This window comes from Crocodylus porosus, unplaced genomic scaffold (assembly GCF_001723895.1).
Source record: "Crocodylus porosus isolate Cpor-Errol unplaced genomic scaffold, CroPor_comp1, whole genome shotgun sequence".
Classification (NCBI taxonomy): Eukaryota; Metazoa; Chordata; order Crocodylia; family Crocodylidae; genus Crocodylus; species Crocodylus porosus.
The window spans coordinates 10963057-10988280 of NW_017728906.1; the positions used below are offsets into that span (position 1 = coordinate 10963057).

Sequence of the window (25224 nt, forward strand, 5' to 3'; positions counted from 1 at the left end):
GAGATCATTAAAAAGCAACCTGCTGGAGGGTCAGCAACCTGAACCAACCTCACCTCTTTACAGGTCCTAATTGGATTGTCCCTTTCCCCCAGAGGTAACAAATTTATTTTCCTATCTTCTGTCAGATAGAGCAGAGTATCGTCTCCTCCATGTCCCCCATCTCCTCCTTAAGAAGCTCCATGGGAGGTAGGGAAATATTCTAAGGAAAGCACCCTTATGCCCCTGAAACAGTCTAATGTTTTCAGTGTTTACAGTGGTAGCTGATCGTAAAGATATTTGCCTACACTCCAAGAATTTAATTTGTCACAAGCAAATTTGAAGTTAACTTCTCCCATTTAGGGGAGTTAGGAAAAGGTCAAAATTTCATAGGTGTCACTTCAGCTAGTACCTTCTGATGTACCATCCACCCATATACCATAAGAGTCATGGGCGACTGCTGCCTTCCGAGTCTGAGGCGGCGTTCCCCAGGGGCCGATCACTGCACCAGTGGCAAAACCAGAAGTGCACTTCCAGTTTCGCGGATGGCACTTCCAGGGGGTACACGGCTGATCACAGGGGGTGCGCGTGCACCCATGTGCACCCCCTGTGTGTCACCAATGATAAGAATACTCCTCACTATGTCAGCTACGGCCATTCTAGACCACCCAGCAATCTGTACCACCCCATTCCAAGAAGCCAGCTTAATCCATTGTGTCCTGGGTCCTTTATCTAAGCAGAAGATTTGGTTTATTTGGATAACTCTGCTTCTTCAACCTCAGAGGCAAGAGAAAGATAATGGAGAAGAAGATAATTCACTCAACAAGGAGCATGTAATGGCAGCTGCTATTCCTTATTTGCTTCTGGTGAGACCATGAACACACCTACATCAGCTTCTGCCTTCCAAATATTAGGAAAATACATTTCAATAGCTTAAATATTTCCCTCAAAATGGCCAAGGGAAACAACAGAAACTCTTGGACATACTTTACTCAGCAACACCAGGGAGCTTAGCCATGCCAATAAATGATGGCCTGTTGAAGCCTACCAAATCCATCTGGCATCAACCTGCTTCTCTCTCAGCCATCTCCAAGAGAGGAGACAGAAATTATCAAGTCTTTACAAATGGTTTTAAACATTTTTGTTCCCATCTCTCAACTAGCCCTCCGGTTATGCAAGCTGTTCAGGAGAAGTCAAAGGACTAAATCCCTCTAAAATCCATCTCCAGAGAAAAGAATTCCCTAAAATTGGATCTATTCATCCAAAAGACTATTCAACCATGAGTTTGCAAATGAGGATAGCAAATTACCAAGTGCTGTTTTGAAAATATTGGACAGATGGTTGTATTTTGTTGATAAATTGTTCAAGGAATAAACGTCAAGATGAGTTTAGTTCCATTATAATGGAAGTCCAGCTGTCTTCGTGGGGCATCTATGCTATTGACAGCACCTTTGACACTGCTCTGCATATCTCTAGGCACTCCTTTGTAATGGTAGTTCATCACCTACTCTTGTTTCAGAGTGGAGTCCTGTATTACCCTGCACTTCTTCACTGGGTCTGCATGTTACAGCGTTAGAACAGACTGATGCTCCAGAGACTTCTCATTATGAAGTATGATAATGATGACAATGTAGAGACCAGACAGCTTCATCCAAACAAAATACTTGATAGCAATCAGAGATAAAACAGTCAAAATAACAAAGGACTAATTGCATGCTATTTTATGTAAAATTTAATATTTCCCTCAAAACTTAGATAGCCATAGATCCCTTTATTGCCTGTCATAGGATCAGAGAAAATTAGGTTGGAAGGGACCTCAGGAGGTCATTTAGTCCATCCCCCGCTGCTCAAAGCAGGACCATCTCCAACTATCTCATCCCAGCTAAGGCTTTGTTTACCCAGGTCTTAAAATCCTCCAAGGATGGAGATTCCACAGTCTCTCTGGGTAACCTGTTCCAGTGCTTTACTACCATTCTAGTTGGAAAGACCTTCCTAATATCTAACCTCATCTTCTCTGGCTGCTTCTTGGTCTGTCATTGGCCACCACTGAGAACAGTCTATCTCCATCCTCTTTCAAACCTCCCTCCAGGTAGTTGAAGCATACTTTTAAATCCTCTGACAGTCTTCTTTTCTCCACGCTAAATAAACCCAGTTCCCTCAGTCTCTCCTCAAAAATCATGTGCCCCAGCCCCCTTGCCCTTTTTGTTGCCCTCCACTGGACTCTCTCCAGTTTATCCACATCCTTTCTGTGGTGGCCCCGAAACTGCACATTTTATTCCAAATGTGGCCTCACCAGTGCTGAACAGAGGGGGAGAATCACTTCCACTGATCTGCTTGTAATGTTCCTGCTAATTCAACCCAGTATGACATTAGCTTTCTTCAAAACAAGGGCATGCTGTTGGCTCATATTCAGCTTATTACCCACTGTAACCCACAGGGTTTTTTTTGCAGAGCTGCTGTTTATCCAATCAGTCCCCAGCCTGTACTGGTGTGTGGGATTCTTCCATCCTAAGTGCAGGACCCTGTACTTCTCCTTACTGAACCTTCATGAAATTTCTTTTGGTCCAATCCTCCAATTTGTCAAGGTCTCTGAATCCTAGCCCTACCCTCCAGCATGTCTACTACTCCCCCCATCTTGGTATCATGTGCAGTCTTGATGAGGGTGCTCTCCATCCTATCTTCCAGGTCACTGATAAAGATATTGAACAAAACTGGTACCCAAATCGATGCAATGCCCCTTGGGGCATTGCACTTGATACTGGCTGTCAACTAGACATCAAGCTATTGACCACTACCCTCTCAGCCCAGTGATCCAACCAGTTGTCTATCGACCTTACAGTGCATTAACCCAATGCATACTTCCTTAGCTTGCTTGCTAGAATGTTGTGGGAGACTATATCAGAAGACTTGCTAAATTCAAACTACACCGCATCCACTGGTCTCCCCTCATCCACAGAGCCAGTGAACTCATAGAAAGCAATCAGGTTGGTCAGGCATGACTTCCTCTTTGGAAACCATGCTGACTCTTCATAATCACCTTCTACTCCACCAACTGCTTAGAAATGGATTCCTTGAGAACCTGCTCCATGATTTTTCCAGGGAGTGAGGTGAGACTGACAGGTCTGTAGTACCTCACATCCTCCTTCTTCCCTTTCCTAAAGATGGGCATTACATTTGCCCTTTTCCAATCATCCAGGACCTCTCTCAGTTGCCACAAGTTTTCAAAGATAATGGCCCGACGCTCTACAATCACATCAGCCAACTCCCTCAGCACCCTCCAGTGCATCATGTCCAGCCCCATAGATTTGTATACATCCAACTTCTCTAAATAGTCCCTAACCTGTTCTTTGCCACTGCTAGCTGTTCACCTCCTCACCAAACTGTGCTGCCTGATGCAGTCTGGGAGCTGACCTTATCTGTAAAAACGGAGGTAAAAAAAGCACAAGCCTGCTAAGCCAAGCCACTCTTCTGCCACATGTGCGAGTCTTCTTGCACATTCCAATGATGCACCTTCAGTAAGGTTTCTTTAAAATACGACCAGCTCTCGTGAACTCCTTTCCCCTTCAAACTGGCTTCCCAGGGGATCCTGCCCATCAGTTCCCTGGGTGACTTAATGTCTGCTCTTCTGAAGTCCAGGGTACATATTTTGCAGCTCTTCTTCCTTCTTTTCTGCATGATCCTGAACTCAGTCATCTCATGGTTGCTGCTATCCAAGTTGGCATACACTGTTACATCCCCTACCAATTCTTCCCTGTTTTTGAGCATCAGGTCAATAGTACAGACCCTAGCTGGCCTTTCCAACACTTGCACCAGAAAGTTGTCCCCAACACTCTCCAAAAACTTCCTGGATTGCCTCTGCACTGCTGCATTGCCCTCACAGCAAATATCAGGTTGACTGAAGTCCCCCATGAGAACTAAGGCCTGTGATTGGGAAATGTTTGCTAGCTGTTTGAAGAAAGCCTTGTCCACCTTATCTTCCTGGTCTGATGGTCTTTAATAGATACTCGCCATGACATCACCCTAGTTGCTCTCTCCTCTGACCCTAACACAGAGACTTTCACCAGGCCTGTCTGCAGTTTCATACTGGAACTCTGAGCAATCGTACAGCTCTTTTACATAAATCACAACCCCTCTTCCTCTTCTCCTCTGCCTGAATTTCATGACCAGTTTGTACCCACCCATGTCAGTGCTCCAATCATGAGAGCTATCCCACCAAGTCTCTGTTATTCCAGTCATGTCATATGAACATCACTCTCTGACTTCCCATTTAAGCCTCTAGGAGGACTGGAGAGATTCAGGTTCTTATGTCAGGTCATCTCTATGCCATGTTTTGCCATGGACAAGGGAATCTTTATTCTGCACCCTAAATTCCTACCCCAGGTATCTGGAATTCTCTGTAAATCTACTTTTATATTAATTGCATCCTAGATTACTTCTTTTAGACTCTCTGTCACTCTCTCATTCTTGCTGTCCTGAGCAAAGCAAAAACATACATGTAGCAAGAGCTTTGCCATTGTGTTTAGATAAAACAAAATAATTCAGTAGTGCATAAACTATTCAAGGCATCTGATGGCAAGGTAAAAGGGAAGACTTATGGATGTTTTGTTTTCCCAGTAGGTGTCTGACTTTGTCCAAGCTAACATTTCTCCTAGAGCTCATTCTGTTAGACCTCAGCAAGCTTTCTCTCTGCCTGTCAAGGACACATATCTATGTGGACCTCAATCCCACACATATATGATTTTGCTTTCCCTCATGTAGGTCAGTTTTGTAGGGCTGTCCTGAAATTATTAATCAAATAAAACATCATGTACCTACTTCCCGCATGTATACAACTGCTTATAACAGTAGACAAAAATTGAGGAAAGAACATCCATTGCTCAGCCCATAGTAAGCATGGTTCTTTACGTTGTACTGTCAACACAGGTTCCACAAGCTGTTTTTCTGACTTTTTACTGTGGAGAATCTCAAGCATAAGGACTGAGTGCTCAACTGAAGGATTCATACATCAACAACCATGATTACAATCCTGTCTGATTTGATCCTTTTGTTGTCTGTGGGGCTCATTTCTGTCATGTTCACTCATATTGAGGAGTAGATTACTCCTTAAGTAATTCCACTGAATTATTATTGTATTTATCATGTAGCAAAGTCACTCTTAATGTGAGGGTGACAGACTCGCATCCCAGATTATAAGCCACACTTAAAAGTAGTGTGTCCATTTATCCTGGGACAGTCCCACAGATTACCAAGTGCTGCTTTTAAAATATTGGACACATGGTTGTATTTTGTTGATAAATTGTTCAAGGAATAAACATCAAGATGAGTTTAGATCTGTTACAATGGAAGTCCAACTGTCCCAGTGGGCTGTCTATACTATAGACAGCACCTTTGACTCTGATCTGCATCTCAGTCCTGCATTTCAGACTTTCTGCATTCAGTGTATTTCATGACAGTCCTGCATTTCAGACGCTAGTCCCAGCTGGCTGGTAAAATTTAAAATGAGCTTCTCAGCATGGAGTGTAGGGTGGAGAGGCAGAGTGGCACAGTCTGTGAAATTAGAAGCCCTAGCAGACAGCAAAATTGCCCTAAAATAAGTTAGTTTGATTAGTGGGGAAATGATTGTTAACATCTGTGAAGTAAAGAACAATGGGTCATTAATGGGTCATTGACTCCCTTAGCTGCCTGAATAGTAATGCCACAGCTGCACCACTCCTGACCTCATCCCTGCCTCAGCCTGCAGAACCATTGCTGACTTGAGGGGGATGGGAACAGTTCCCTGGATTTCACATTGTCCCATATGGTCACCCTACTTTAAAGCCTGGTGGGAGTTTAGAAGTGGAAGGGACTCTTATTTTTAAATCAATGGATGGGTTTTCATACTGTTAAGTGCTGGATTGGTAGATCTGAAGTCCTCTATTGATCCAAATATAGGCTTTTACTCCTGTTGCATCATTTCCTCAGTATCTCTGAAGTCTCACCTAGAAAGACCTTGAGGATGGGAGAGATTTTTATTTTCATACTTATTTAATCCTTGGAAGATCTGTTACTGCCAATACACTTGCCACCTGTTGTGCATTTCTGAGATTAGTTTTAGTAATTTTTAGTCACTATAGTGTTCAGTTTGTATGTGATAATCATAATCAGTTTGACAATTATGATAAGCTTAATATGCTTTCTTTCTTTGCAGTGCGTTTCCCAGGTGTCAAAACATACATTGATCCAGACACATATGAAGATCCCTCTCTTGCTGTCCATGAGTTTGCAAAGGAGATAGATCCTTCAAGAATTCGTATTGAGAGAGTGATTGGGGCAGGTAAAAGCACACTTATTTAAAGAACATTAACAATGATAACTGCCTCTCTTAGATAACTGCCATTCTGAAATCACAGCACAGTGCTAGGTGATCAAATATTTTATGAAATGTGTACAGTTTCCCATATCCAAGTGCACTCCAAAACAACTCTCACACTCAGATCTAATGGTGCAGTAATAGAAATTTTTCATATCCTGCCAATTCCAGAAAGCAGGACAAGGTGTATTCTACTCTGACAAACCTAGGTGAAGGAAGTGGGAGCCAGTTATTCCCACAAAACAGTGGAAATCTGGCTGATAAAGGCCAATGAGCTTCCTTGCACATAATAAGTCAAGATAAGTGGCACATAGAAGAGAAGGACTGTGGAGTTCTCTCTATCATTTAGCTCCTTTTTGCTTATTAGAGACCTGTGCTGGGTTCCCTCTTTCCTCTTCACTAAAAGAAGAACAGCAATCACAAGTGGACCATTAGTCTTTCTTCCCTTCATAAACTGGGTAAGGTAATCTGGGGAACTTTGTCTCCAGAAAGCAAGTGTGTGTGACTTTAGGGATGAATGGATGAGTACTCATAAGAAGGTATTTTTAAACTTTTTTAAAAGGCAAAGAAAAAAGACTTAATTTGACTGCAGAGAACACTGGTGCCTGTCTCATTTCTGAATCCAGAAAGACAGTCTCCAGAAAAGGATAGAGATATTGTCGCAGAGCACTTGGGTGCCCTGCGCCTGAAAGCAGAAATGGCTCGGGAGAAACCCCTAGAAGCAAGAAGGGGGAGGCTCAACTGCCAGTCACCAGGACAGCACAGGTGCTGGTTGCTAGGGCAACCAATGGAACCAGCTGACAGGAAGGGACAGGGCTTGGCCCTTCTTAAGCCCAGGCATGAGGCCAGGAGGGCAGTTCCCCTCTAGCGGCCAAGAAGGGGCAGCTCGGCCAGTGCAGAGAGAGAGGAGATCGGCTGCATGAGCATCCCCTGGTTGCTGCCGTGGGTTGGAGTATTTTCCTGGTAGGGATCGAATGCTGTCTTGACCGGATGGTTTAGTTTTATGGTATAGCCCAGGGGCTTTGTGTTTTTGTGTTTACTGTTTTAACTGGAGGACCGGGTGAGGCTATTAGGGGTTGGAGAAGGCCTCATAGGGACTCCACGGTAGCGTGGGGATCCTGGCACCAGAGAGGGCGCAGCATTTGGGGTGCACTGGCCCCAGCCCCAGAGCAAGGAGGTGGTGATAAACCCCAGAGCAAGGGGGGCAGTAAAGAGGCCAGAAAGAGGGCCACGAGGGGCGGTGAAAAACCCCAGAGCAAGCGGGGCAGTGAGGAGCTTGGAGAGAGGGCCATGAAGAGTGACGAGCCCCAGAGTAAAGGGGGCTGCGGGGAGCCCCTGAAAGAGAAGGCAAGGACCATGTTAGTACCATCTGCGAGGCTTGGGCTGTGGCGTAGGGGTAGAAAAGGTGCTGGAGATAGCACCCCCTGGTACCGGGGTGCATAAAGTGGGCAGCTTCCCGCTAATTACATCAGTCAATTAATCAATTAAGATCAAGGCATGGCAGGTGAGTAAGCAAGCGGTTAGCCCAAAACAGGAAGGCGCAGCCACCAGTAGAAAGGCTCCAGCAGAGATACTCCTGTCACAGACATGAAGATACTTTATTATAATTAAAAGAACAATTCAGGGCAGGTAGGTGTAGACAAAATGAATACATATTTACCAAGTAATGGGTTAAAACAGGGGCAGGCAATTATTTTGGGCAGAGGGTCGCTTACTGAGTTTTGGCAAGCCATCGAGGGCCGCATGACAGGCATCCCAGGGCTGATAAATGTTAATTTTCTAAATTTTTAGGGGCTCCACAGGCCTGATAGAATGGCCTAGCAGACCTCATCCGTCCCCTCGGCCGCATTTTGCCCACCCCCGGTTAGAAAGTAAATGGGATAGGCAAGCACATGACCAGAAGGGGACACTTAAATTGGAGGATGGGGCTGGGCAGCCTCACTATAAACACAGGCCCTCAGAGCTGAGTGGGAAATTGCTGCAGAGAGCCAGAGGGGTAACATTGCCTGGCCGGAGCTCCTGCTCCCAGAGCACCTGGAGGTTAAGGGTAGGAAGTATGGGGATGGAGGAGGTTCCTGGTCCTGGGACATGACCTAAAACTACTCCCTGGTAGGGAAGGATGATGTGGTGGGGATGCCTGTGGTAGGGTGGTCCCCAGGCAGGAGCCCCTAAGGGGACACTTGCATGTCTATACACAAATTCCAGGAGCCTGGGGAATAAACAGGAGGAACTTGTTCTCCTCCTAAATGCAAATAACTATGATGTCATTGGGATAACAGAGACCTGGTGGGACTCCACCCATGACTGGACCATGGGTCTAGAAAGCTATACCCTGTACAGGAGGGATCGAGTGGACAAAAGGGGTGGGGGCGTAGCTCTCTATGTCAAGGAAAGCTACGCGTCTGTGCAAGCTGACATTGGCACCCACAGTGGACGACTTGAGACCCTCTGGGTTAAAATCCATGGGGAACATGGTGCAGAGGATACTATGGTGGGGGTCTACTACAGACCCCCTACCCAGAGTCAAGACCTTGACGAGGATTTCACCAGGGAATTGACTGCGGCCGCCCAATCCCAGTGTATGGTTGTCATGGGAGACTTTAACTACCCAGATATCTCATGGGAAGAGAGCTCGGCCAAATCTGAGCAGTTGCAAAGCTTTCTCTCATGTAGATGACCTCTATCTGACACAGGAAGTCTGTGGGCCGACAAAAGGTAAAGCACTGCTTGACCTCGAACTGGCAACTGGGGATGACCTAATTGGCAACCTAACAATCGAAGGGAGAGCCACGCACATGATCAGAGGTCAGGAAAACAGTCAGACCTTATGATGAGAGGCTGAGAGCGATGAGGCCATTCAGCCTGGAAAAGTGCAGGCTAAAGGGTGATCTGGTAGCCATCTATAAGCTTATCAGGGATGCTCATCAGGATCTGAGGGAATGACCGTTCACCAGAGCCCTCCTAGGGATGACAAGATCGAACAGTCACAAACTCCACTGTGACAGGTTCAGGCTGGACGTAAGAAAGAACTTCTTCACTGTCTGAGCCCCCAAGGTTTGGAACAGACTGCCACCTGAGGCGGTTCAAGTGCCCACTTTGAATGCCTTCAGAACACATTTGGATGCTGAACTTGCTGGGATCCTATAATCTCTGCTGACTTCGTGCCCCTGGGGTGGAGGGCTGGACTTGATGATCCTCCAGGGTACCTTCCAGCCCAGAAGTCTATGAAATCTATTAAATGCCATGCCAGTGCCTCCCTGAGAGGTGATCTTGTGGCCACCTACAAATTCGCTGGGGGACAGCAAGGGGTAGGAGGGCACCCCTTGTAGCAACTAGAAATAATGGCCACAAACTGACAGAAAGCAGATTCAGGTTAGAGGTCAGGAAGAACTTTATGGTAAGGATTGCCAGAATCTGGAATGGGCTTCCGAGGGTGGTGGTGCTCTCCCCTGTCTTGGGGGCCTTTAACAGGAGACTGGACAAGCACTGACTGGAGTCATCTGAGGCCAGCAGTCTTTCCAGCCGAGGGCAGGGGGTCATACTCAATGATCTGCTGAGGTCCCTTCTGACCCTAACAGCTATGAATCAATTAAAGGCGAGCATGGGGTGCCATATAGCCTCAGCACCATAACCTGGTGGGTTACCCTATAGAGGGGATAGGCAAGGGGTCCAGGTATGTCATCAGAGGCCTGAGGCCCAAGGGGCTTAAGGCCTAGTAGCCCCAGTGAGGGGGTGGTATAGTGGCCCCAGTAAAGAGTCATGTGTGTGTGGGCCATGTAGAGTAGGGTCCACGTAGTTGGGCCCGAAGGACTGTGCATAGGCTGGCCTTAGTGATCAAGTGAGCTGTGCTTGGAGGGGCCTGAGAAGGCAGACCCATATGAGAGGAAGATGGCTAGCTGCTCAAGAACCTGACCAGAGAAACCCTCAGCTGGTCAATTCTGGGGCCAGGACCAGAAGGTTCAATGTGCCAGAGCGCCCACTGCTAGGGACATCCAGAGCCAGGGGCCTGGGGTTCTGACTGGCCTAGAGGTGAAGCCAGGGTCTGTGTGGCCGAAGGTCCTAGAGGGGGCCACTGCCAAGAGGGTTCAAGGAGCTTGGCAGCCCAGAATGAGGGTGGAAATTAGACTGCCTAAGAAGGAGGGATCCAGCTTGGGGTCCAAATGCCAGGTGGGCATAGAAGGAGGTCCATTGTGGGGCCGAAGCTATATAGTGATGCCATCTGTGAGGCAGGACATGGTATAAGGGGAGGTTCAGAGCCCTTAGCATCAGGCAGTAAATGGGCAGCCTCCCACTGTATAAACAATTAGATACATCAAAGTCATGGCAGGTAGGCAGACTGCCCTAGACAGGTGGGCAAGCCAATGATCTGAGTGGCCGCGGAGATGGCTGCGTTACAACATATCACAGGCTCTTAAGGTTAACAGAGGTTACCACCTCTTCTTACACAAACCTAAGAAATCAGCCTCTGATTCTGAGTGTACCTGAAAGGGTCCCATTTACCTTACCCTCACCACTGCCAGCTGTTGACCTCCACCACCATTTTGGGAGGCAGTACTGAACACAGAACAAGGCTCAACAAGAAATCAAGATCTACAAATTGGCATAAGCTTAATGCTCAAAACCTCTGGCATTTATGCCTTTTTAGGCAGGTCTGAGTCCTCTTGGGCTCAGGCTGTGGACCAACCAGCTAAGCGGCAGTTCTGCAGAAAGGACCTGTGCCCTTAATGTGAAGAAGGCTAATGGCACACTGGGCTGCATTAGTAGGAGTGTTGCCAGCAGATTGAGGGAAGCAATTATTCTCCTCTATTTGGCACTACTGAGGCCACATCTGGAGTATTGTGTCCAGTTTTGGGTCCTGCACTACAGAAAGGATGTGGAGACACTGAGAAAGTCCAGTGGAGGGCAGCAAAATGGTTACGGGGCTGGGTACATGATTTGTGAGGAGAGACTGAAGGAACTGGGCTTATTTAGCCCGGAGAAGAGAATGCTGTGGGCGGGATTTAATAGCAGCTTTCAACTACCTGGAGAGTGATTCCAAAGAGCTTGGAGCTAGACTTTGCTCAGTGGTGGCAGATGACAGAACAAGGAGCAATTGTCTCAAGTTGCAGCAAGGGAAGTTGGGGTAGTAAAAAAATGTGTGGAAAAGCTTTCTCATGAAAAGGGTAGTAAAGCAGTGGAACAGGCTACTCAGAGAGGTTGTGGAATCTCCATCCTTGGAGGTTTTTAAGACCAATGTAGATAAAGCTTTGACTGGAATGATCTAGTTGGGGATGGTTGTGGTTTGAGCAGGGGGTTGGACTAGATGACCTCCTGACATCCCTTCTGACCCTCGTTTTTTATGATTCCCTGATTCTGTTATTTCATTATCTGAAGAGGGAACTGGCTGGAAGGAGGATGAGGAGAGCCAGAATACAAAGGGCGCTGACTAGGAATATCAGGGGTCTGGATATAAGGCTTGGCTAAAGTAGGTATGGGCGAGTTTGTTGGGGAGTATAGTGAGGATATGGAGCTTACTAAAGTATCCAGCCTGTGCTATATAATTGAGGAACATTTAATTTTGCAGTCCTGTGATGTCTGTGATAGTTACACAGCAATAAAAGTCCCCAACAGCAAGGAACATGCTAGAATATTCTAAAATGCAGTTAGCTTAATGAGATGGGGAGGGGCAGGCATACGGTTGTAGGGTTTGGGGGTTGGAGAGGCACACCAATCTTCTTTCATGTGCTTGAAGTTTAGCCCCCATGTGATACACCTCTGAAGATTTTCAAACATAGAAGGTATGTATTATTTCCCTTACTCACCCTTCAGATATATTGAAACACAGTGCTAATCCCCAGTCCACTACAACAAAGTATGCAGAGTGGGAGAGGAGCCTGAGGAATCACACAGCAGCCCACAATTGAGCTAGCAGTGATACAGATTCGCATGAACAAAGTTAGTTGACACAGTGATAAAAAACTTGCACCTGACCTAAACCAGGGCTTTCACTGCCACTATGAGGAAATTCAGGATTTTGTAAAGAAGCAGCAACCAGTGCTACAGGCACAGATTCACCCCCTCCTCCCAGCTCCCCTGCCCCCATCATTGGGGTTAGCAGACCATGCCTTGGAGGCAGTAGCCATAGACTTCTTTTAAGTCTCTGAATTATGTAAGAGGCACTGTTGAGCACAGAGGGGAGAGAAGAGGGTCCCCCCACCCTCTCAGCACCCTCTTCTCTCCCCTCTGTGCTCAACAGTACCTCCCCCCCTCCCCGCCTGCTGCTTCCATGGCTCCCAGCTTCCCTGGGGAAGGAAGAGGCTCCAGAGCTGCTTCTGCCCACCTCCAGCCAGGGGCTCAGCTGGAAGTAATGGCAGCAGCAGCAGTGGGGAGATTTCCCTTCCCTAACCCTGCTCCTGGGCTGGGAGGAGCACCCAAGGGTATTGGGCAAGGAGGAGGAATCTCCCTACTCCTGCTGATGTCCCAGGCTGAACTCAGTTCCCTACAGAGTTCCGGAGTTCCCCCACCTCCAGGGAAAATGGGGACACTGGTAGCACGGGAGGGGGAGAATGGGACAGGAGGGGACGTACAACTGAGCATGGAAGGGGGAAAATCTTACATGATATGGGGACTTAAGGATCCCAGCTGCTATTCCCATGGTAGCAAAAGCCCCACCCCCCTCCAGCTGCTATTTCCATGATGGCAGGATAGCTCTGCACTTCCTCTGGATCCATCCCAACTGCCACGGCATCATTCCTTAAAGCAAAGTTCAAAAAAATATTAGTGCAGACAAAAAACAGTGAAATTCAATGATTTGCTCAAATTCCCGAACCAAAACATCTGTAGCCTGGGTACATCCAAGGGTGTACCCTGTCCACCAGTGGAAGGGATGGTGGTCAGACAAGAGTGCTGAGAGGGGGGTCTGCCACCTGGGATCAGTTCCTTCTCCTCTCTACAGAACCAGGCCAAGACAAAGTGGTCAGCAATATATAAATGTATTCCTACAATAAATAAATATAAATAAGAAACATTAAATATTTACAGTAAAATTAGTATGTGACACCTTGTACCTGCAGTCAACGTATTGCATAACTACAAGGGACTGCAAAAACATGAACTGGGTTATTCACAGCATATGCAATAATTAACCCCATTGCACAGAATAAACATTAACACTTTGGAACAAGTCCAGGCAACAACACAATAAACACATATGAACATCAACGTAGATAAGCCCAGGTAGGTTGAAGTAGCAATACCATAGATGTACACAGGCAACAATACAGGTAAGTTCTGATTATAGACAATAAACACATATAGACAGTGAAGACAGATACACCTATATAAACTCCCTTGAGTACCCATATTAACCTCTACATTACAAAACAATAACAATCACAAAATATGGGGGTGCACTCAGCACCCCACTGGGTGTTCTCTGGAGCCCTTCCCCTTTAGGACCCTGGGATGTGGACATGCCTCTTCCCACAATGGAAGACAATGGACGCTGCAGCCCCACCTCCCCTGCAGGACCTGCTGCTTTCCCAGCAACTCAGGCTCCCACTCAAGCAGCTAAGGCTCGTCCCCTGGTAACCAGTCCTGTGAGGGCCTCTCTCTGGTGGTGCCTCTGGTTCCTCTCAATGGCCTGGTGCCCCATACTGGGCACCCAGGGCATTCCCATGGGAGCTGAGCCCTTACTGTCTCCGGTTCCCTGGCCTTACCCCGGGGGTTCTTCCCTTTCCCCAGCTCTGCTCTGGGCACTGGGATTCTTTTAGTTTAATGCGGTGCCACACTGTGGGGCTCCAGTTACTTGGCCTAGAGCCGTGGCTAACTTGAGTAACATCGAGCTGCTCCCAGGGCCAGCTCTTCGAGTGCCAACCTGCACATGTGTGGGGTCCAAGCAGCCTCAAGCTGCTCCCAGGGCCAGCTCTCCATGCACCGATCCAAACACCACCTACCCACCCACTTGCCAGGTTCACAGGCTCAAGGCACCTCGAGTGGCACCTAGAGCCTGAGCACCATGAACTGATCTATGCACCATCGAGGCTTAAGTAGGGTCCCGAGGATAGTCGCCTCCAGAGCCCCTCTCTCCTCGCCATCCCTCTCTCCCTCCAGTGTACCAAGTACACTCTCCTTTTATATGCTTCAGGGGCTCCACCCCCAAAGTTGGCACCCTCAAACCAGGTCCAGACTGCCCTTTGCCTCCTTTCTTTGGGAGGCCCCTCCCTAGGGGGTGCCAGAGACAGCCTTGAAGGTTAGGTCCTGTACATGCCCCGTTCACCAGGCACCTTAATGTTCCCATAAGTACTGAGTTGCTCTGAGGGGGTATGTCTAACTGAAAAAATACCAGGGAAGAAATTGGGTAGATTTCCTAGAAATCGGTATGAAAGATGATTTATCAGATGTTTAAACAAAGAGGATTATGGAGAATGAAAAACTAGTTTATAATATTTACATCTGCAACACTGCATTGATACTTTTATTGATTGACCATAGTGGTAGATGCCCAGAAGATTCAAATATGTTAATATTTCTTTTTTGTGACCTTTTCCCCTTTTGTATAAGAAAACAGATTTCAGTAGTTTATTATCATTTGATTAATTATCCTTGCAGTCAAAATGAGAGAATGTTCAAAATATATTTTTCAGGGATACAGTCATTCCCTGTGCATTACCTGCAAATGTGTATGCTCAACAGGAGACTATCTTTTTTTCTTTACTACTTTACCCTACTATTGCTTTATGTGTTATACTTCATTAGTCAGGGGCATCCTGCCAAACCTTTCTGCTTTTCAGTCATACTTGAACAGTTGTAAAGCTAAGGTCTTGCAACATGCCATAAATGGGGCAAGACTTGGATTATTCACTGCTGTGAAGAGTACACTAGATTTTCTGTAAATTAAAAGAACCCTTGACAATGGCAGATACTCAGGTCTGTGATAAAGTGGAGAAAATCTGAATGGCTTAGGCCGTTCAGAACTTTTTTATTAACTGAGGTGTGGTGGACATGCACAGGAAAGTGTTTTTTCTTCATTGCCCCCTTCAGTACAGATGGATGGAGACTATCTATTAATGCTGAAATAAACTTGAGAGAGACTCTTGAAGGACTGATTGCCTTTTAACAGCTATAGGACAGATGGCTTAAGCATAAACAGCTTTCCCCCCGTTCACCAGGCACTGAGATTATTTGCGTTCTGTACATTCTCAATCCTTGACCTTCCCTAAAATTATTGTGCAATGAATGGCATGGCTTTGGGCCATGCAGAAATACCCTCAAATATCTTTAAGAACTTCCATGATATAATCAATATTCCTATGGTTCATAATGTTCAGCACCTTATAACAAAGGTAACTATTTTAATATGTTTCATAGATTTCATAGACATTAGGGCTGGAAGGGACCTCGGAAGATCATCGAGTCCAGCCCCCTCCCTAAAGGGCAGGAAGTCAGCTGTGCTCATAGGATCCTAGCAAGATAAGCATCCAATTTTCTCCTGAAGGTGTTCAATGTAGGTGCTTGCACCACCTCCGCTGGCAGACTGTTCCAGACCTTGGAGGCTCGGACAGTAAAGAAATTCTTCCTTATGTCCAGCCTAAAACAGTCTCACAGTAGTTTATGATTGTTCAACCTCGTCATCCCTTGGGGCGCTCTGGTGAACAAATGTTCCCCCAGATCCTGGTGGTCCCCCCTGATAAACTTATAGGTGGCCATCAGATCACCCCTGAGCCTGTGCTTTTTCCAGGCTAAAGTTCCCCATGGCTCTCAGCCTCTCATCATAAGGTCTGTTTTCCTGACCTCTGATCATGCGCATGGCTCTTCTCTAGACTCTCTCAAGCTTCTCCACATCCTTTTTTAGTTGTTGTTGAACTCAAGAGATTTTGTTCATCACAGAAATGAATCTAGTAATCAAAAAGGATCCTGTGTCTAGTTCACCTTCCTAAGAGATGACTGTGATATAGTCCAACCCTGGATTTGATCAGGTGCACCTGTGAGTCACACTCCTAGAGTGTTCAGCCACCAAACTCCTTTCTGTCATCTGCTGCTTGGCCACTGAGAACAGACTGAAGTGCTCCAAAGGTTACTTTCCTGGTCTACGGTGCCTCATTTTTCCCACCTCACCTAAGTCTTGTCAGTTCTTAGCAGAGGGGATTTTGTCAGCTAGAAGAACCACATCTTTGTCCTGTCGTGTACTCAGACATATTAGATTCCCCCTTCCATAGGCCTGCCTTTATGGTCAAATGTTCTTAAATCACAGTTATTATTTACATTAAGTATGTTATAAAAGATAAAAATAATTATTACAAGAATAAGATTGATCATAAGGAACCAGTAACCATATACTGAGGTACAGATAGAGATACCAGAATAAACAAACAAAGGAAGATATCACAGCAATATTGTACCTTATCCCTGAATCTTAGTCCTGAGCTCTAAGAATCCAGGTTTCTCTTCTTAGCCCAACAGGGTAGAAAGTAGCTACTGCCTGCCTTTTATCTGCCTATCAGGGCTTAACTCATCTTCTTCTGTCAGCGAGAACACTCAGCCTGCTAACTAAGGACCTAAGGTCATTCCCTATGCCCAGGAAAACTAAAAACAAACACTGATTTCCATAGCAAGGCTTTATTGTGGGTTGTTATCTAGCTATTTATATACATCATCCATTGGATTCTTGGGGAGCCCATTCTATGTAACCTGCCCCCCAAATTTCTATCTTTTTACCAGTCCAGAAGTTTTTCGTACTTAATTAAGACATATCTTAAGGATACCACCTCTCACTTACTTCTCCATTGTATGAAATAAGCTTCCCTGAATGACCTTCCCAGGTCTCTCCTTTAGAATGTACATTTATCATTGTCTGGAAGGGCCTCCTCCTCCTCTGCCACAGGAGTCTGGCCAAGCCCCAGTCTAGCCAAGCTGCTTCTTCCCCCACCCTCCAAACCTTGCAGGCCAAGGTGGGAGTTTAAACCCCTCCTCAGTCATACTCAGGCCTGCCAGGGTCTGGCCCTAGCCTATGAAAAGGTTCATGCCCTGCCTCTCCAAACCAGTTACTCTGTAAGGTGCCACCTTGCCCTGTCTTCTTCCTTTCTTTAGAGAAACATAGCTAACCACCTATTAGCAATATCATCCACTTCTCCTTTTACAATTAAGGCCTGAGTTCTCCTACATACACGAGAGTTCCAAGAGACATTGTACCTTTCAAAAACTGTGCTTCCCAGTGAGCAGTTCACCTTATTTTCTTCTTTTTCAATAACTCCAGACCTCGAGAAGGAGCCGAGTTTTTGTCTTCTTGTAAAGAATTGTCTGTTAGGAACAGATATCTATATTCACCCAGTTGATATATCCTTATGATATATTAAACTGCTACTTGTGTCCCCGTGCTGCCGTTTAAATGCCTTTTGATTAATACTTGTGTCAGTTGAGTTTTGCTGCATTTAGTAGTAACATTTCTCAGTTTCAGCACCAGCAGCCTTATTTGTTTTCAGGTACTGACCCAATATATACTATAGCATCACCCCACTGGCTGCAAGCCTAGCAACTGACTGTTCCTAAACAAACTAAAACATCTCTTCTAACTAGTGGAAAATAGAACTGTATGACTTGCATAGAGCAATATTCTAGATGGCTCAATTAACTTCTTTCTGTATACTCTACAATAAGAAATGTCGATCTTATATTGCCAAAATAGATCATTTACATATTATTAAAACTGAAGAGACAGTGAACTCTGACATTTTCTCTAGTTATCAGCAAAAAATGTTGACTTCACTGACATCTGGCTCTTAGCTTCTATTTAGTGCACACATACACACATGAACCTTAGTGCTTCAGGGTCAATATTTGTCTTTTTTAGCTAAAGTCTGGAAACTTATGCAATGAAACTTAATCCAGGAGAACTTTGATTTTATTCCTATTAAAGAGATTACTTTTTTGGTTTGTTTCATGAATCATTTAAAATTCAATCTTTATCTGAGTAGAAGTCTTTTTAAAATTCCTGAAATCAATGTCAAACCTTTTATCTGTGAATTGTGTAAATTTAATCTACATTATTTAATCAATCTTCCTGTTGTCAGTCAAGCCCAAATAGCAAGTTACTGATGGTAGTAACCATCTAGACTATGAATTGATCTCCTATCAATGGACTGCTTAACTGATACCTGCATCACAAAAAAGATCACAAATGGAATTAGCAGTCTCATCAAATACACAAAGGTTTAAATGGCTGTAGAAAATGAAAACCTCTTTTGCTTGTAGAGAGAGCACATCCAGAATGATACAAAGATATTGGTCAGAGGAAAGAAGCTTTTAAGTATTGCTTTTAATGCTTTAGATATTCTGCAGGTAGGAAATCTTGGTGTCTCGTACTGTTCACTGGACACTATCACACTAAATTCATTTATAAATGCTCAGTGATTTGGCGTTTCTACTACTACTTTTCCCTAAGGCATGAAATGTTATTTATTTTGAGCCTGGTGATTTTTGTGTGTTGTGAAAATGCGTACGTATTTTCTGCTCAACACAAAGCAAATGAAAAATCTGGCATCTTGGAATATTGGCTTTATGTCTTCTTGAAGTACATTTGATCCAAGTGAAATTATGCTATCTGCATATCTGACCAGATTGTGCAGCTTAGAAGAAAAGGATTCAGATTTGTCCTCTGCACAGGAGAGTTGGTATTGCATGCTTAGAGATGTGTTGATTGATTCTGCAAGTTATTTAACAAAGCCAACTTTAGTTAGGCTGAACTGAATGTGATAACAACTTGGTAATGTAATACCAAATTTCACATGCAAAAAAAACACCTTCTTGTGCTTAATATGGCATATGAAATCATCCAAGTGACAGCTAATAAATATTTTTTCTCTATTACTGACTGCTAGATTATGCATGTCCAGATGGGAAGCATATGAACTACTCATCCAGTTGTTGGTATAGTGGGAGCAGATCACAGTAGTAGTTGTGTATAGGGATTGTTTGTACAGTCTCTGTGGATCTGCACTGTCCTAGGGAGAAGAGCCAGTGTGCTGGGTAGGATAGAGAGTATTGTGCAGTGTCCCAGTAAGCAGTACTGACCGTAAAACACTGCATGCACCAATGGCAAGGGCAGGTTCTCTCTTTCTCTCCAAGCCAGGGTGGTGTTCCAACAGGAGCACATCTATGGAACAGATGCTTCAGAAATGGTGACTGCCATGCCTTCATAAATGGCAGCTAGACCAGATAAAGTTGTTCAACTATAGCTGAGGCCTGGTGTTGCTGTTTCACTGAAAGGATTGCTTCCTTTTATCTCCTTTCCGATTCCTCTTTTGTAGAAAGGTTTACAGCCTAATTACAACAGCGCATGTGAGTTGTACAACAAAATCTGCCTCTTGTGTAGAGTCTTACTAACTCCCTTCCTGGAGTTTGGTTTTATTAGCAAATAAATTACTGTTAGGATAACAAAATTCAGCTTGAGCCTTCTCCCCAAGCTTGGCTGCTCTGAGGGTGGCTCTCTCAGGACTGTTCAAGCAGCATCCTAGATTTTCTCTCTCAAGGGACACTAGCATTTCTTTTATCAGCCTCCTACTTCACTGATTCAGAACACACTTAAATCTTTCCTAGTGAGAACAACACCTGCTAACAGGCAATCACACTGCCAGGCTTTCTAAGCAATGTACTGAAAGGGACAATACTGTATTAGCCAGAGAGTGGACAAAATAACCTCAGTAGTCTAATTTATGTGATCCACACGATTCCCAAAGATGAAGCAGTTCGACTCTGCAGATTTCACCAATGGAACAGACCCTCTTGACCTTAGAGTTATATTATTCTGACCTGCTACCAGCTTCTTTATCAAGAAGGAGGACTTGGAGGATTCTCTTTAATTTCAGGCTGTTTCACATAGAAGAGCCATCAAGATGCACAGAGACACACTGAGGATAGGTTCTAATGTGATGTACTTGTTCTGAATGCATCACAGAGCAGAAGAGGGCTCTTCCATTTCTCCTTCAAAACAAAGAGGCTGAAATCTAAGATTCTGGAAGTTTAAACAGCCACCACACCTTATTTATGGCAATAATCAGGTGAGCAGAGCTTAAGGCAGAAACAAAAACAATCAAAACATATAGTGGACTCACCTAGGTTGGTCCCCTTTTTCCATAGAGCATCCCATTTTTATCCCATGATGGTTGCCTTTCAAAGAATTCTTTTACTATTATTATCTGAATTTGCCAGTTGTTGGCTAGCTGTTAAAGATTCTGATAAATAGTTGAAGAATTATGTTCAAACTTTATTAACTGTACCATTGTTATATCTATATCTTGACTTGACAAGCAAGATATGAACTTATTTTTCCTATCGTGAATATTGGTTTTCTTCAGTAGCAGAAGTGACAATGACTAAAATCGTAAAGATTGCACAACCCTTTTCATTTTAACTTTGATATCAATCAGTTATATTGTCTTAGCTTTCTTTTTTAGGTTGAATTTTTCTTTAAGCATCTACTTCAAGAATTTGTTTTTAATATGAGCAAAGGAATTCAGGCAATATTTTATAAAGTACTTCCCCTAGTTAAATTCATGCATGTACTTATATATATTAGATATCATGTAACTGCATGGGTAGCAAAATGGATGGGGCAGAAAATTAAAATTTGACATGGAAGTACCTCTCTGGTCATATCTACATGTGCATCAATGTGCCATAATTATGGTACATTAAGTTTAGTACCTGTAATAACAGGCACTAACTTAATGTGCTGTAATTGGCACTACTGCACAATAGCACCAGTGCATGTCTTTTACATGACATTAAGGTGCAGTAGACTAATCCTATTGCACATTAGTGCATTACATTGTTGCCAACTCTCCTGATTTTTGGCATAGTTCTTAAAGTCTATACTTTGGGAATGTGAAAAAAAATGTCGCTTTTTTTTTTTATGTAGTTTATATAAATATAAACATAAAAAAGAAAAAGCTACATTTTTTCACATTCCCAAAGCATAGACTTTAAGAACAACACCAGAAATCATGAAAGTTGACAATAATGGCATTAGCATGGTGTCACAGGAGCACTGAGGTGCTCTGTGCCTTAAGTAAAGGAAATAAGGAGAGCCGTCAATCAATGGGGCAGCTCAGGTGCCGGTTGCCGTGGCAACCAGGCGGGTCATGTGGCCAGAACAGGGCAGGGCTAGGCCTTTATAAACAGCCCAGGCCGGAGCCTAAGAGCAGTTCCCCTCTGGCAGCCGCAGGAGCCGCAGCTCTGCGAGAGAGCTGAGCAGCAGAGTCAATGGTGGTGGTTTGACTGGCTGCAATGATGCGAGGGGAGAGAGAGAGAGCCTGGGCAGATGTATGGGTGAGAGTCCAGCACTGAGTGGAGTTGGCATTATGAGCTCAGGCACTTATGTTATGTTGTAGCTGGCTGGCTGACTCTTTTACTTATCGTTACACCGGAGGACCGGGTGAGGCTGTAGGGGTGAGAGGAGGCCTCATGGGGACTCCCCAGTAGCTTGGGGGTTCCCGCTGCCCAGTGGGGGGCACAGCAAGCAGTGCCACAGGGGCACAGTGTGCCGAGTGCTGCAGAGGTGCTCGGTGTGGCCGCGAAAGGCGCAGCATGAGTGTGGGAAGCGCGGCTTAGACCCCAGAGGTGGCAAGGAAGCACGGGGAGCGCAGTGCAGGCCACAGAGGGGGCGAGGACGCGCAGGAGGCACGGCATAAGTGCGGGGAAGTGTGGTTTAGACCCCAGAGAGGGGGCGACAGGCCCTAGGCGGGCCACATACTATATCAAGCTACCCCAAGGCAGGTGGCATGTATCATTGACAGGCACCCAAGACAGGTGCGGGCCAAGGAGTGTTCCAGAGGGCTTCCGCAGCAACAGGGGAGCCCAAGGAACCAGAGGGGCCAGGTAAGGCTCTGGCCACCTGAGCCTACCAGGACACACTAAATTGGACAATCATCATTGGCAGGATCCAGCAGGGGCCAGGTAAGGCTTAGGTCGCCTGAGCCTAATCAGAAGATCACTATTGACAGGACTCAGAAGGGGCGCTGGTTGCGGGTTAAGCCCAGGGGCGCCAGAGAAGGGGCGCTGGTTGCGGGTTAAGCCCAGGGGCGCCAGAGAAGGGCGCAGAAGATCACGGACCAGACAACGTCCAGGAAGAGCTGCGAGGCTTGGGGCATGCTACAGGGGAGGTAGGAGGCACGCACTGCCCATAAGGCTGGGGTGAGGGCACCCCCTTTGGAACAGAGGTAATACCAGCGCAGTGTCATAGGTGCAAGTAGGCAGCCTCCCATACTGAACCTAAGATCAAAGACATGGCGGGCGAGTCAAGGGTGCTGGATTGCCTAATTGACACGGCAAGGGGCCACTAGCGAGTACACAGCCGCTCGTAGGTTCCCACCCCGTGACACATGGCTTTCGCCGTAATGCACTAATGTCGAGAAGAATTAGTCTACTGCACTTTTTAGCATCTGTAGACATGCCCTCTAGGAAGTATTTTGAAAAGTTTTTGCAAGATATTTTTTGTTAGCTGAATCATGGCACTTTGAAAAATTGCCTCAAACATCTACAATACATTTGGCAAGGACTTTGTGGCACTCTTTAGTAACATTAAGATGTTACTAAAGGACAGCTATGACTTATATACACCCTTAGCTAAGTCTCATATGCAACCTTAGCTAGATTTGTATTATGCATGTTGAATCTAACATACAAAAAAGTTTATGTATATGCTTATATGTGTACTTAGGTTCAATTTCCATCAGTCATATGCATTAGTGCTTTGCTGAATAGAGGATGATTATGCTTAAGCACATTCTTTTGCTGAATCTGAAGGACCAATTAGGTGATTGGGCTAGAGGATTGTGGTAGTGTCTAGCTCAGTGGGTCTCAATGTTTTTAGACTTCTCACCCCTCATTAGACTCAAGGCACCCCTTGTTTGACTCAAGACACCTCTCAGAAAATGTCAGCTCTTAATTTTTGCTTTTTTAGGCTATGGAAAATTAACAGAGTTGTTCTTGAATGGCAAAACACTCAGAAAGACCACAGCAGATCAGAAGGTTTTTAACATTATGGATTCCTGTTTGAAAAATCTGGTTTTGTCTTGTGAACTGTGTTTGCACACCTAACAGTTCTAGCATTGCATGGCACCCTGCAGCACCCTTGAAAGAATCTCAAGATATCGCAGGGTGTTTTGATCTAACCAAATGCATCTGTGTAATAAGCATTTGAGTAGAACAAAATACTAGAGCTTGGTTTGCACAGTCACTCTTAACTCTGGTGCAATGCAAATATGCTTCATATTACACATAGTCCATTCTACACAAAAACAGAAGGCTTCTCTTACATAATATATTATTAATTTTTTTTCTCAAGAACTATGTAAGTGAACCATTTTTAGAACTGTGTAATTCTCTTTCAGGTAATTTTATACCAGATTTCATGAAAATGATCTAAAAATGCACAGCAAACAGTATGAAAACAGCATGTTATAGGCTAAGTACAATAAAGAGAAATAGTGATAGTTTGCTGGTGAGTATACTCCTCATATATTTGGATCACAGTTAGCTACATAGTTAACATTCAGTAAAGTGCACTTAATGAACATAGTGCTGACGACTGAAAAAAGATTATGCAGTACCTAGGTGATAACAGAATTATGAAAATAAATACTAAATGACTCTTGTGAGAATGAAATTAGGGTAAAAAGAAAAATAATGGAAAACATATTACAGGTTACACATGTTACTTTGAAAACTGTATGTGATCCTGAAATTTTAAAGTCTGTATTGCATTGTATATGTTTGGTGGAGTAGTTAAGAGGTGCAGTCTTACCTTTGCAGTTTCAGAATTACTGAATGTTTAATTATGCAACCCTTACATTCTCATAGCTTGACTTCTAGTGAATTTTTTTACAGGTTTTTATTAATTCTACTGTGTGCAGTATTCCAAGGCCTTGCTGCACACTGTCCCTTTTTCATTATCAACATTATTAAAATCTAACCATTGCTAGTGCTAATTCCTCATGGCAAGCCCAGCAGCACAGCATAACCTAAGTTCAGTGTCTTCATAAATCAGTAAAAACCAACTACATTATGCAGGTTGTATGATGAGAGTAAAAGTCCTGCTCCTATACTTATTGATAAGTATTGATATATATTTCAAGTGACTATACTTCCTCAGAAATTGTGATAGGTATTCTGTGCATACTAGCTTTTGATAATTTATCAATTTCACTCTCTCATCCATTATTTCACAATGACAAAGCTATACTATAATTCAAGAGATATATATATTTTTGAGATGCATCAGTATTCTCGTTCCACTGATTATAGTAGACTATTATGAAAGCCATATTTGTAATTTTTTCAAAATTGCTTGTGTCACAAAGAAAAAAGCTTGATGAGCATTTAAGTTAAAGAGCAGTGTCAGTATGGATTCTCTAGAAATATAAAAATTACAGTTCTCTAGAAAATAAAAATGGTTTCATAACAGACTGTTTGCTCTTGTTCTTTGCAGGTGAATTTGGAGAAGTATGCAGTGGGCGCCTGAAGACACCAGGAAAAAGGGAGATTCCTGTTGCCATTAAAACTTTGAAAGGTGGTTATGTGGACAGGCAGAGAAGAGATTTCCTGAGGGAGGCCAGTATCATGGGACAATTTGACCACCCAAATATTATTCGTCTTGAAGGAGTCGTTACAAAAAGTAAGTTATTTTCATGTTATCCTGATGGATCCACATCAAAATTAAGGGTTTCTTTCATGATAACAAGAATGGTGTTTTATTTCCCAGTAATAAGCCAAAACACAAATGTATGCTAATTGCTAAAGAATGTGAAACCATTAATATAGGACAGTGTAACCTATGTGGTTTTAATAAAGCATGCTATATTTTTGTAAAAATCCTGTTCATTCAAATAATACCCTTAGAGGATCATATTAAATAGTATGGCAGT

At 44.4% G+C, this 25224-nt stretch overlaps 1 protein-coding gene across 1 annotated transcript in view; it reads left to right on the top strand.

Moving 5' to 3' along the window:
- Nucleotides 1–25224, top strand: part of EPHA6 (EPH receptor A6) — a 948424-nt gene that overhangs the window by 738618 nt on the left and 184582 nt on the right. Inside the window, exons 11-12 of the mRNA XM_019528673.1 lie at nt 6164–6289; nt 24789–24974. Of these exons, the coding sequence (XP_019384218.1) occupies nt 6164–6289; nt 24789–24974 (312 nt within the window). The remainder of the gene's footprint in view (nt 1–6163; nt 6290–24788; nt 24975–25224) is intronic.